This window comes from Brachycentrus maculatus, unplaced genomic scaffold (assembly GCF_059751285.1).
Source record: "Brachycentrus maculatus isolate JH-2025_06_01 unplaced genomic scaffold, ASM5975128v1 h1tg000659l, whole genome shotgun sequence".
Classification (NCBI taxonomy): Eukaryota; Metazoa; Arthropoda; class Insecta; order Trichoptera; family Brachycentridae; genus Brachycentrus; species Brachycentrus maculatus.
In genome coordinates this window covers 277,351-292,592 of record NW_028281394.1, presented here as the reverse complement: position 1 = coordinate 292,592, position 15,242 = coordinate 277,351, and the positions used below count along the sequence as shown (strand labels likewise).

Genomic DNA, 15,242 nt, shown 5'->3' with positions numbered 1-15,242 from the left:
AATATTATTAATAATTAATATTACCCTGGACTGGTCCTTGTAGGGCAAGAGTGATCACCTTCGCTACATGTAAATAACAATCGAGATAACACTGTGTCAATATGATGCAGTGCCCTATGCACAATTGTGTGTGGATAAGGGTTAGTAGAAGAATCCGACATTTATCAAAATTACAACTGATATCTTTCAAAAATAATTGCAACGCTAATTGCTCACTCCTTTCAAGAACGTTATAAATAAAAAAAAACAGAAGAATTAAACATTATTTTCAATTTTAATGGTTTAACTTTGTTTAGCATTTTCCATTTTTACTATTTTTATGCCAGTTCGGATATAAAAAAAGTTTTGATGTAAAATAATATAATTAATTTTGGTAATAATATTGTGTATTCACATTTCGCTCACTCCTTTCAACAACGTCAAATATAAAAAAAACTTGATTTTTCAGGAGATCATTTTTAAAGTTTAAAAATATAATACAATGTATTAAAAATAAATACCAAGCCACTTATTGAACTCTTTACTGTGCAACAGATCTTTTTAGGTAAAACCTGAAGGCTTTACTCCATTTGAAAAATATTTAGTTTATTTAAAACAATAATTAAACAAGACCTTTTCTTCAAAATGCAAAAACAAAACTTTCTGCCCTGTAGCGGGTTGGTATTGAGTTAAAAATATGCCGCTTTTGCTGGGATATAGTACATTTTCTGGGCATTCCGAAAACATGCACAACTGAAAATTGCCGATTTTTGATTTATGACGTTCTTGAAAGGAGTGAGCGATATGACAAAAATACTTCTAGATGAAAAGATTGTAGCGAAGGTTACGATAATTCTATGGTGAATGTTACTGATCACTTAAGCCAGCCAAAAGTCAAGTCGTAAACCCTAGGATGATCAGACTTCCATCTTTTTGCGTATAAAAACTATAGATGCAAATGAAAAAATAAAAAATAATAATATGTAATTAGTATTTGACGGTGTTTATTTGTAAACAGATATGTGTCAGCACTCTCGCGCAGACAGACTGTATAGTGGGTCTGAAGGAAGCCATGAAGACCAAAAAGGAACTGATAGGACTGGCCTGCGAATCTCTGTCCAGAATATTCAGCAGTCCGGCAAACACCGATGAACTCGTACTGCAGGTTGGTTCCCATTTATTTCCATGAATTGTGTCAAATTTGACCCTTTGCACTCAAAAGTTCTTTGGTATGGGCATATAGCCAACTCAATAAAATTTTGAGACTTATTACTATTTTATTGTATAATTCTGGTTTAATTATATTAAAAAGTAAAAATCCAATACATTAAAAATGTTAAAATCAAGATTTACAAAACTTGTGTCCGACCCATCATGACGTATGGGATCAAAAATAAAGCGGACACCAAAAACGCGCTTAAAGTGTCAGAAATAAAGACTCTAAGAAGCATATCAGGCAAGAGTCTTCGAGATAGAATAAGAAACGCCACGATCAGGGAAATATGCGAGATCGAAGATGTCGTTAGGTGGGGAAGGCAACGAAGGAGACAATGGTATGCGCATGTGAGGAGAATGGAACCATCCAGACTCCCCCACATCGCACTGTGCGGCCAACCCCACGGTAGATGACTCTGGGCAGACCACCAAAGAGATGGATTGATAGCTGGGAATCGACATCGCAAGAGGCTAATCCCTCTTAAAAGCAGGCCACAAGGCCTATACCAAGAAGAAGAAGTATTAACACTTGGTTTTTTCATCAGCCCTAACCCTCAGTACATATACTAATCACAAGTAACCGCAAACCCAATTCCAATTTGTACAGTATTTTTGGCGTATCTCACCCTCTACCAAAAGTAAGCAAATAGAACGCTTATAAGCGTCTCCCGCTCTCAACTAACAGTGCGTAAAAGACGATTTTAAGCGTTTCCCGCAAACAATGTGTTCACTTTATTATCTTGGCCCATAGTGGCGGTACATGAATAGTACCGCAAACCATGCATGCCGCCTCTATGACGGCACTCTAGTGCTAAGGGTTAATGTTAAGAATAATTGCGTAGCAAAGTTTATATCACCGCCATTCATGGCAATTGATGAACCCAGGCGGCTCGAAGATTGAAATCCCCTATATATGAATTTTAATTGTATAACTTCTGTATTATAATAGCTATTTACTCCATATTTTTATCACCTCAAAAATAAAATAATTTTTTTCCCCTTTTTTATTCTATAATTTCAAATCGTGAAACGTTTCAAAATTTTATTTTTGATAAAAAGCATAACCAGTGGGTACCGCGAGATCTACATACTTATCTTTTTTATCACATATTTTTTTCACTCTATATGTTATTTCTTTCACTCTAATGAATGTGGTTTTACTGCAAGGAAAGAGTTGCAAGACAGTTAGATTACTCTGATTTCCGGCCTCTTGCTCAGTCGGCACTCGGCTGCGCGTTGAAAAGGACGTGGAATCTGTAACCCTGCGAGTTGCGTAATATGACTTCCATACAAATATGAATTTGGGTCTTTTGCTACCCCGCTTCGGATTACGTGTCATTTTTAGATGATCAGTACAGGGAATTTGAACACATTTTCTCCAGGCCCTGGAGACTGACATGGTGGGCCAGCTGCTCTCCCTCCTGGAGGGGTCTGGCGCCTCCGGACAGGCAGCAGCCCAGGCGGTGACCGCCCTGAAGGCCATGGCGCGCTGCGTGCTGCACGGCGAGCGCGTGCGCGCCGCGCTGGATGCGTGCCCCTCGTGGCAGCGCTACGCCGCGCAGAGACACGACCTCTTCATCGCCTCCACGCCCACCCAAGGCTACCTCACTGGTGAGATTACCAAAATTTTTCAAGTAGTTGATGTTAACGAATGACACCTCCTACGACATTCCAGTCTATTACAGGTGATAGACCAGAATCGCAAAGAGGTGTCATTTGTTGCTGCAAACCATACACAAGATTGAGGCTACAGAAAGAAGAGAATGTTTATTCTGTCAGTTTAATATTTTAACCAAATAAATTTTATGGAAGATATCGCTCATTCCTTTCAACAACGTCATATGTATATAAAAAATTGTCAATTTTCAGTTGTGCATGTTTTCGGAATGCCCAGAAAATGTACTATATCCCAGCAAAAATGGCATTAGTATTTAACTTAATATTTACCCGCTACAGGGCAGAAAGTGTTGTTTTTGCATTTTGAAGAAAAGGTATTGTTTAATTTTTTTTTCAAATGAACTAAATATTTTTTTCAAATGGAGAAAAAACATTCAGGTTTTACCTAAAAAGATCTATTGCACAGGAAAAAGTTCAACAAGTGGCTCGATAATTTTTTTTAACTTTAAAAACGATCGCCTGACAAATCAAGTTTTTTGATTTATGACGTTGTTGAAAGGAGTGAGCAATATATCTTTTTAATGCTTTATTGGAAATACTATAAAATCATCCATACATATTATCAACAACGTATAGAAGATACATCTTTGTAAAGTTATATCAGAAATACTATAAAATCTTCTTCTCCGTCTTGGTGTAGGCATTGCGGGCTGTTTTCAAGAAGGATTTGATTAGCGATGTTGATTATCACCTGTCAATTCATCTCTTTGATGGTCTGCCCGGGAGTTATTTGTCTTGGGGTTGAGTCTAGATGGTTCTATTCTCCTCATATGCGCTACTACTGTATTGTTCGTTGCCTTCCCCACCTAACGACATCTTCGATCTCGCTAGGTGGGAAAGCTATAAAATCACCTATATATATATATATAGTGTTCACCTCCATAGTGTAGTGGTTAGTGCGCTAGGCTACCATGCTGGAGGTCCCGGGTTGGATTCCCAAGAGGATCAAAATAAATATTAGTGATTTCTCAATCTAATATTTATTTAATATGACCCTGAACTGGTACCTGAAGCGGAAGGCTGATCACTTTTTCCTTCGTGTATTTAATGATCCAGATAACACTGCTTCTATACGATGCAGTGCCCTATGCACCATTGGGTGCGGATAAGGGTTAGAAGGAATATATGTATATTGTTAACAAGGTATCGAATCATTCCCAATACAGTAGAATCGCGATATAACGAAATCCAAGGGACCAAAAAATATTAATTCGTAATAACGAATTCCCACATATAACGAATTTTTTTAAATCATACTTAGTATGTATATGTTGCGCGCCGTTGCAAAAAATGTTGCGCGGCTTTTCAAAAAGATCGCAAGTTCTGCAAACAAAGGAGGAAGGGGGCCATAGGGAACTGAATATCTACATATTTTCACTAGTTTTCTTATTAACCTTACGGTGATAAAAGTGCCGCGGGAATCGATGATACTCGTATGTATTTTGTACACAATATGAGAATGTGATTTTAAAACAGGAAAAACGTAAATATTCATAGTTGCTTTTACTGGCCATATTTAAAGTTGAAATATAACAATTTTGTAATGTTGGGTCTGGTAAATATGTATCTAAAAAGGAGAATAATAACATCAAATATAATAATAATAATATCACAAGTAGCCGCCAAAGCCGAGAACGAGAACGGCTTGCGCGCTACTGACGGCCAGTGTTGTCAGACGTCAAAGAGTAGTTTTCGATATTGAGATTGCGAAATTACGAAATTACGAAATTGCGAAATTACGAGATGGCGAAAAAATTTTTTTTCCAAAATTTACGCGATGAATTTTTTTTCGCTGTCGCTAAAAATTTCCTAAAATCCGTTAAAATTCCGTTATAATCCTTCAAATTCCGTTTGATCTCTTTATTCCTTCAAAATCCGTATAAAACGGACAAATTCGTATTTGTCCAAATTGTCCGTCATATTTAATATTCCTAGTTGCTTTTATTGGCCATATTTTAAGTTTAAATAAAACAATTTTGTAATGTTGGGTCTGGTAAATGTTATTCATAATGTCATTCATTTGCAGCGACGGAAATAAATATTTTGTAAAAAAATCGGGAATCAAATCCTAACATAAAATCGTAAAAATACACAAACGTTTCTGTGTTTGCACGTGTGGCGTGCTTTGTAAGTATGCGTGCATGTCGTACGTCGTAACACGTTACTCCGCTAGTCCAATAGTGTGCAGATTGTCTTACCCGACACTACGCCCCACTTAGGGCGCTTGTCCACTACCCGAAATTCCGTGTAATTTTACTGTCCGGCACGTCAGTTAGCGTTTTAAAATGACGATTGGCTTGGATTGGCTTGTGCTTTTGTCCATCTTTCTTCGGATCGGAGCTCTTGATCGGTGCGTGAACACGTTGCGCGTAAATTCGATCGTAAAATCGTCGTTTTAAAACGCAAACTGACGTGTCGGACGGACGGTAAAATTATTCCGTGTAGTGGACAAATGCCCTTACGATGTAGATAAAAGACGGATGCAATTTGAGGATTATTATTGTCAACAGAATCATTTCATTGAGATAAAAAGATGGATTGTAATTTGAGAATTATTATTGTCTACCATTGAGATAAGCAGGTGGACTGATTATGGGAGAGAATATACTTGAGAATTTTTATGGCCTACAGAAATAATTTCATTGAAATAAGAAGAGAGATTATAACTACGTCGCCTACTTTCAAAATCCGCCAGATCCATATAAGTCGATTTTACAAAAAAAAATCCAAATTCTCCGGATAACATTTATGTTTCAAAGATTTGTCTATCTTTATATAAAATATTATAAAACAGAGAATTTTCCCATTTTTTTGGAAAGTTTTTCAGTACTCAAAAAAAAAACACGAGACACAAATCGATAATGACGTCATCTTAACTTTTGACCTATCTCCGCTCTCTAATTGACCGATATGGGTCAGAAGGCAAGTTTCATGAATATATCGGAATTTGAAATACAACGTTGTTTTTAAGTATTTTTTAGCGGGGTTTTCAAGTATTTAAAATTTTTGAACAATAAAACCCACAACTGGCATTCCGATAAGAGTATTTATTATAAAATCTTATAAAACTGGATCTAGCGGATTTTGAAAGTAGGCGACACAACTAAAGAATTATTATTGCTAAAGTAAATCATTTCACTGACTCATTGACTCTAATTACTTAATTACTCAAGCTGATGGGATATTGTATTGAATTACTTTTAAAAATCGCCATAAAACCATCCGCATATGGTGCGGCGGCGCGCACAGCTTTGAAATATTTTTATCTTAACATTTTTTTTTTCGGCGCGGCGCCGCGGCGGCGCGGCTTTGAAATATTTTTATCATAACATTTTTTATTTGTTATAAATTTACTTAAATGTATTGGCATTTTTTCGTACGGGACAAAAGTGATTTTGTTATACATAATAACGGGATTTCGTTATATAAATGCATTTTTGTATGAAAAATTAGTTTTAGGGAATAAATTTGGTTTTTTTTTTCGATATACGTCATTTTTCGATATATCGCGATTACTTATATCGCGATTCTACTGTACAATACTGTAAACGTCCTAAACATTGTATGTAATTGTCAAATTGTTTGTACGAGAAAGGCTGTAGTATTTTTAATATAATATTGGATTTATTTTTAACATAAACAAAATTAGGCTGACCATAATTAGGCATAATATTTTTTTAAAGTCTTTGTTCTAAAGAAGATTGATTTATAATCTCGTATGGTATAAAAGCTTCTGCTGCAAGTAGGTCATCAGATTTTTCATTATCAGATGAAAATAATGTAAAAAAATGCGCTGAGAAGATCCTACATACAAAATTTGGTTAAATGAATTTTTATGGTTAAAATGTTGAGCTGATAATTTTTTAGAACTGATCTTTTTGTGACAGCAAAAAACTTGACAGAATATCATTGTCGATCTAGTTGTTTTTATTTTATTATTATACAAATGTAGTTTTATTGTTAGAAAACGCAGGCTGAAGCGTACAAAGGTCCAACGGGATAGTGGACGACAGAGCACACGTGTGATGCGCAATCAACCGACCAAAACGCACAATCTGATTGGAGAAGTGTAATATTGAACACCACATTTGATTTTGCTGCATTATCCCCAGTGATGGTTCATTAATGCTTGATTTCACTAACGTTTTTTGTTTGTTTATTTAAATTTTTATTAAGAGTGCAAACATTTTTTTCTCCATAATACCAAAATTAATTTAAACAGCATTATAACCTTTCCTGACAATGAAAATGTGATAAATTTGTTTATAATAATGTCAAATGGTGACAGAATTTGAAAATAGCTTCATTACTACAATAATGGTATCGTCATCTGTGGAACATAACAGCAACACACGCAATACTAATCATTGCTTGTGGCGGACAGCGTGCTCCTTGACAGTTGCCGTCACTTTCATTTCATGCATTTTCAATGTTCTCGGTTGCATTGTTGTTTCACAGATTTTTAATAATTACATTACTTCACTGTACAAGTACAAGTACTGTGAAATTATACATATTTAAAATTTGTGATTTGTATTTTGTCTTTTCCATTTAACCAGTCTAAGCCACAGCCATGTGTGGCCAGGTACAGCTAATTTTAAAATAAATAACAGCATTTTTAACACATTTTTGTCAGGCGGTTTTTTCATCAAACCTGACCCTAATTATACTCGAGACAGTATGCCACCCGACCCACAGTATACTAATCACAAGTAACCGCAAACCCAATTCCGATCTGTACAATGTTTTTCGGCGTCTCTTGCGCTCTACCAAAAGTAAGCAAATAGAGTGCTTTCAAGCATCTCCCGCTCTCAACCAACAGTATGCGAAAGATGCTTTTAAGCGTTTCCTGCAAGCAATGTTAACACAAAAATAACATTAACATGTTATTTTTTTGTTGATGTTTTATTTGGATTGTCTTAGTGTTCTTTTTTTATAAAAATCCTATATAATGAGGATGCAATGAGAATGTTTTATTTTTATCTACAGGTGGGATTCCTCAGACTGCTGGCTACTTGACTCAGGGTCCTACGTCCAACATTACATTGCAACCCCCTCCAGTGGACTGATGAGGCCTAATTCCGTTGTATCTCCTGTTACTAACGGAAAGCCATCTCCTCATATTGTGATGCATTCTCTCTTGTGATATCAGATGCACTCGGCGAATACACAAAAGCACCCATCTCCATCTTATGTAACAGTTACCAAAATATCATAATTTTATGTCGTCAAATAATATAGATGGAGCTTTTATAACAACGAGGCAAATTCTTTAAGCAATAAATATTTCGATATATACAAGTTTAATTAAAATGTAAATAGTTAAAAAAAATATGAAAAAAAAACTACAGGTTTAAACTGCTCTCTTTATAAAAGCCTTTGTTTTTGTTTTTTTTTGTTCTGTGACTCGCAATTAATTTAGAATAAATAAATAAAATAAAAACCTTTAATTATCATTCTAATAAATGTGCTTTTGTGTACTAGAGATTTATACAGATTGGTGTTTTTATATAAATATATTGTAAATAATATATTACTTAGATGTTATTATATTTTAAAATAATTCCTAATTGTTAAATTTCTCATAAATTGTGCCTTTGTCACCATTAGAGGTGTAATTTGTAGGGTTAATATATGAATATTTTTTTTAACAATTATGTATCAATATTTATGCAATATTATTTTTATTCGTATCATTAAGTAATTATTAATGACTCAGTTTACAGGCTTTATAAAATAATTACATATAGATTTCTAGTAGCAGTGTTTATCGCAACTAATGGTGATAAAGAAAAAAATACTCATTGAATATTAAAATTCTTTCGATAAGCTCCGTGAATGCGTTTTTATATTTACCTTGTAAATGATACATTCAAAATTAGGTGAAGAGTAGTCGGACCAATTAAATAATTTGATTGATTATAATTTTTATTTGAAACGAATGTCTGTAGGGGCGAGGTAATAAATCGTTGTCGCACAGGAGAAAGTGACCAACTAACAAAACGTAAAATGTTCTAGAGTGCCATTTAAGTCACTTTTGCTTGGCAAGAAAATAAACATCAATGCAGTTAGTTGTTTTTAAACAAGTCACTATATTATACTTCCAAGTTTACAACCCTTTGGGATTTTTTTCAGAGCAATACTTTAAGCTAGTAAGATATCAAATAGTCAATGATCGCTATTTTGTAAAAAATGCACTTGGTCACTTTCTCCTGTATGACTACGAAATCTTAAATCTTAAAGAGACAAATTAGTAATTCGTAAAATACTAAATTATCAAACACAAAGAAAGTTAACATAATTATGTTTACTTTCTAAAAACTGGCAGCAAAACTCTTTAAAAAAAATAATCGTAAGTTGATGTTTTGTATTTATGATTCTTTACCCTGCGCCTACCGATATTATGCTATCTTAAGCCAACCGAAAAATACACACACACACACTTTATTATAAAACCTCAGCTATATAATATTCCGTATATATTATATTATTCCATACTTTTAATAAAACTAATAGACAAAAATATTTTATTTGAGATATATTTAGTTAGCCAGTTTAGTTTTAAGCATTCAATATTGAAGATCTCTTAAAAATCAATTAAATGGAAACTAAGAACTTTGTAATAATTAATAAATGTTATAAAATACAAAAAATAATTTGTATGAAATTTATACAAAAAAAAAAGAAAAAAAAGATATCACAAGCTTTTTGGTTTCTTTATCAAAATATCATTTTTTTATTATAGTAAATTACATATCGATGCCTCAGTGCACAAACGTACTAGTTGCAATTTTTCCACGAGAAAAATTGAAAAGGCTTAAAACATTTATTTTTTGGTCGTAAAATACATCACTTATTTAAGAAATATAAAAAAAAACTGAGAAATTGAAAATAAAAAGAAACTTATCTGAATGTATGAAGCACAAGGGCCTATTTAAATTTTGGTGACTGGAAAATGATTGAGCATTAAAAATATCTTCATTAATACCATTTGGAGATATGCTCGAAAACAGAATTAAAAAAGAAAGGATTGGTGTGAGAAAGCGCCTAAAATCAAATAATTTCTTGTAGAGTATGAATAAAACATATGGTAAAATCATTTTTTTTAACCTGCAAAGTAAGGACGATTGTCCACTACCAGAATAACACGAAATTTTACCGTCCGGCACGTCAGTTAGCGTTTTAAAACGATGAACGGCTTGTGCTTTTGTCCATATTTCTTCGGATCAGTGATCTTGATCGGTGCGTGAACACGTTGCGCGTAAATTCCATCACGCTAAACTGTCGTAATCGCTTTCATTTTTCAAAACCGGACTGCCGGGCGGTCAAATTCCGGGTAGTGGACTATCGCCCTAAGTGGTACCAACTATTATGTACTAAGGTAGTAGAAAATAATCAGTAATAACTCGCTGGCACTTTGACTTTGGTTAATTATGAATAAGTATTACTAGCTAGCTCTAAGTGAGTGACTGCTTTCTAGAAGAGACAAATCTAGAAGCTACTTGCCAGACTATGCGGGTATGTTGTTGTCACCAATGTGTCGCCAACATACCTGCATTCCTTACACCAACGCACCTGTGCTTTGAGACATAATCTCTTATGTACTACTTTAAAGAATGTTTACATGAAAGTACTGATCATTTCATTTCTTTTTAAAATCAGCGTATCATTGACACGTACGCAATGTTTTAAAATTTTATTGTAGGAAAATATATATTGGTAATATATAAAACATTGCTACACATTTTTCACCATTTAAATGTTATGAAAAACAATGCTTTGCTTGACAGGTTAAAAAATACATATGACTTGTTACAGTATTTTAAAATCTTAAGTTTACAATACTGTCTTAATGATTTAAAAATATATATATTTATAAAATTAAAAGGCTAACTCCTCATGTACAGTTTAGTTTGCAAAACTTATTCGTATTTTTGTTGATTCGGTTAAATTTATTTGTATTTTGGTAATTTGTTTTGCTTAGCATTTCGTTATACAGTAGAACCTCTTATAACATGCAATTCGTTCCTGAATCTTACTCATTAAGCGAAACATTCCCGGCTCACAAGTGAATGCCTCGAAATAGGGACTTGCCCTTTCTCTGTAACTCATGCGAAATGTCACTCATTAAGGGTGCAACTATTTCGCATTTTTTTTGTTTGTTATGCGAATAACTCGTTATGAGGGGTTCTACTGTATTCTATCAGTAGTTTCTGATTTGTATCCGAGGCATTATAGGTGATGAAATCATTTTATTGTTTTAAATAAGTTACCATATCGCTCACTCCTTTCAACAACGTCATATATCATAAAACTTGATTTTTCATATGATTTTTAAAGTTAAAAAATAAATATCAAGCCTCTTATTGAACCTTTTTACTGCGCAACAGATCTTTTTAGGTAAAACCTGAATGTTTTTTTACCGTAAGAAAAATATTAAGTTTATTTAAAAAAATAATTAAACAATACCTTTTCTTCCAAGTGCAAAAACAACACTTTCTTCCCTGTAGCGGGTAAATATTAAGTTAATAATACGCCGCTTTTGCTGGGATATATGTAGTACATTTTCTGGGCATTCCGAAAACATGCACAACTGAAAATTGAGATTTTTGATATATGACGTTGTTGAAAGGAGTGAGCGATATTATTGGTTTGTATCTGAACAAGTAACACATTATATTTTTACTTACAATAATAATTATTATATTTTACTTTTAATGTGAAATAAATGCTAAAATCTATTTAAAAGCATAATGTTACATATAATAAAATAATAAAAATAAGCAAACAAATCATATGAAACCAAAGACACTCCACTACATACTTTTATTTCTGTAAAATTTCAATATTAATATCAACATTTTGTTTGTACTCTTCAGTAAAATAATTTCTGACATAATATTGACGATGGAAATTCAAAAGAACACAACCGCAATTAACGCATTTTGTAAACATATTTTTTTTACAAATTCTCTAAAGACTTGAATAATGCATAAAGAAATTGCCATACATAAAAGCGTCCACCTTGCTACTTTTAAAGTAAATGTGTAATTTATTTATTGTAACTGCAGACAGTTGGTAGAATTTCATATTGAATTGTTGGGTAATATAATTAAACAAGGTTTATTGGATTGAATTCTACATTTATTATTGTAATTATCAGTATTAACATATACATAAATATATGAATTCTATTTTATTTATTGTTTCGGCATTAACTTTGTGGTAAGACATGTTACAATGATTAAAGAAAACACTTCGTTTTTTACCACTTGAGTTTTATTATAGACTACATGTTTCAGAAGTTAAACTTCCATCATTCAGGTCTGTACAGTTATTATACAGATCTGAATGATGGAAGTTTAACTTCTGAAACATGTAGTCTATAATAAAACTCAAGTGGTAAAAAACGAAGTGTTTTCTTTAATCATATGAATTCTACATATATTTATGTATATGTTAATACGTGACGCGTTTCGTCTTATTAAGACATTATCAAACACATTTATTTATGTATATGTTAATACGTGACACGTTTCGTCTTATTAACACATTAGTTACGGCAATGTTTTGATAAAACTGTATCTTGAGGCGGGCGACATTAGACAGCTGTCCGGAAATATAAAATATGTCAGTGAACTTCATATTTTGAACTTGAGGTTGAACTCGAAAACAATACAAAAACGGTTAAATGGTCTCTAACGTCTCAAAATAAAATTATGTTAGTCCACAAATTACAAAAGTAAAAAAAAATGTTAAATAAAATATTAGAAAATAACAACACAGTTTAACAACCGCCGAAAACTCAAAATCTGCGAGTAAAAAATGATTTATGGGCTTTCCCCACACGCGTTTATTGCTTTGTAAGTACCAACTGCCGACTTAAGAGTAAAGGACAATGATCTTTGTATTTTATTTCATTTTAGGACAAAGAAAAAAACGCACCGCCTGTATCCATTGTTTAAAGTTAATTTGTAACATTTCCTTCAAAACAGATTACGACCATTAGCTATGTTTTGAACCAGTAAATATCAGTATTATTTTTTATATTACAACGACATCTATCCACTACACAACAAAAGCAAAAAGGCCAAGAGATTAGAAGTTTATGACGTGTTTTTTGTATACTAAATTGAAGGTAGCCGAAATGCACAAAAATGTGCACCCCGCCACCACACAAGGTTTCTGAAACGCACAAATATGTGCACACCGTACACAATGTGTTAAGACGAATCATAGAAACGCGTCACATATTAATATATACATAGATAAATGTAGAATTCAATCCAATAAACTTTGTTTAATTATGGATATATTACCCAACAATTAAATGTGTAATTGTCTTGTAGCTAAGCAAGAATATATTTTTTGTATTTTTTTCAAAGTATTCTTAGTGTGCCTTACATTCTTTTGTCTTTCCAGCCAATATTTTTCAAAATGTAACATAATCACTATTTAAAAATGTATTATTGTAATTTTTATTGCTGTTAATTTTACTTGTATAATCAAATGTACATTTTTAAAAGCTTCTTGCCAGTAGAAGGATGATGATGGTTTTGTCAAAAATAGACATTGTGAAAATAAGTGATTTTGTCAAGATATGTTTTTTTTAAATATTTGTAAAAATAAAAACCAGACTTTATTGGAAGAACGAAAAAATGTGCACGGTTGGTGAAAATCAAATGCGTACTACTCTGCAACTAATGAAAAATTAATTTTTGCTGGGGATGATTGTTTTGAACGATTTAAAAAATATCCATGATAAATTTATTACGTTTATCTAAACTTCTGATGTATGATAGCATAAACTAACTTAAATTTTTTTATCAGCATTCTCAAATTAAGTGGGAACACTGATCTAACTTAAAAATAGGACAATAATGCCAGTCTTAATTATTTTAGTATGTTTACTGAACATTTATTTTATAAATATAATAAATATATTTGATTAATCGATTTTTATTGGAGTACATTACAGCAAATTACAAATTATTTTTCATTAGTAGAGACAAAATGTCTCTAGGTATGTTCAATAGAAGATATTTTTTCCAATTCATAATTCTAAACATGACCGTTTTTTTATTATTTCTTTTAATTAAAGAGAAATATTTGTGTTTTCATTATTTTACAAAAACATTTCAATTTCATACTTTTTCTGTGAGCCTAAGCGGCTCATCATTAGAAACAGGTATCAAATTGTGGTAGAGTGGGTTCGAACCGAGAAACTCTGACTCAAGAGTCCGCGACACTAACCACGGGACCACAACCGACATTAATAGAAATGTGAAGAATTTTTTTTTTTTTACTATGGCAGTTATTGCCATAGTAAAAAAAAAAAAATTCTAAGAGCGGACGTTGGTCCGCTCTTATATTTGGTTATAAACCATACACACATGAGTTTTATGCGTTTGTTATCATTTTCGGGGTGTAAAATATAATATTATACGTTTGCTATTATTGTTTTCGATATCTATTGATCCGCCTCTGTAGTGTAATGGTCAGCATGCTTGGCTACCGTACTGGAGGTCCCGGGGTCGATTCCCAAATAAAAATAACAGATTTTTATCACGCTAATACTTATTCAATATTACCCTGGACTGGTACCTGAAGCGGAGGGCTGATCACGTTTCCTTCATGTTTTAACGATAAAGATAACACTGGGTTTACATGATGCAGTGCCCTATCTGGCAGATGTCGTTTATTAAGCCATATCAATCCCCACAAATACTATAAAGCAAAGTTTTTTCTTCATATTTTCACAATTTTTATTTTGTACCTCATGAAGTATGCGAGTGGCATTATGTTATAAAGAATGTGATCTTTACCTGATAAAAATTCACATAATGAATGTAGGTTTAAGAAATTTAGTTGACAATATCATAGGATCAATAATGTAAGACCCATCACTAATGTGTATATTAATATAAAAAATAATAAAAATGAATTTGATGAAAAACTGTTTTATTTAACATCTTATACCCCTATTTTTATTTTTTTCGCTATCAACCATTTTAACACCCTTCAGATGGGTGTTTTTTACACCTGTTTTTATCAGAGAAATTGGTACATAATATTCATATGAAAACATAAAATAATTCCTTCTTTTCTGACTATTAAGTGAGGCTGGCGCAGAAGGTAAAAATACCCTTCCCTCCCTTAATTATTCAACTGAATGGGTAGAAATACCTTTCCCATAAGTGTGTTAACAATATAATATACTATCTTAAGAATATGAGTTCTGGAATAACTATATAACCCACAGTGTATTTGCATTATAATATGAAACATGTTTTAGGGGGCATTAATGGCCCCAGGATGCAGAAGAGGGCGCCGAAGAGGAGGTATTGTTAATTTTTAAAAAAAGACAGGAA

At 32.7% G+C, this 15,242-nt stretch overlaps 1 protein-coding gene across 1 annotated transcript in view; it reads left to right on the top strand.

Annotated features, from left to right (window-relative positions):
- Rme-8 (receptor mediated endocytosis 8) overlaps nt 1-8,216 on the top strand; it is a 46,947-nt gene extending 38,731 nt beyond the window's left edge. The window contains exons 34-36 of the mRNA XM_088274347.1: nt 998-1,144; nt 2,577-2,805; nt 7,861-8,216. Coding sequence (XP_088130473.1) covers nt 998-1,144; nt 2,577-2,805; nt 7,861-7,940 — 456 coding nt within the window. The 3' untranslated portion in view covers nt 7,941-8,216. The remainder of the gene's footprint in view (nt 1-997; nt 1,145-2,576; nt 2,806-7,860) is intronic.
- The last annotated feature ends 7,026 nt before the right edge of the window (nt 8,217-15,242 follow it).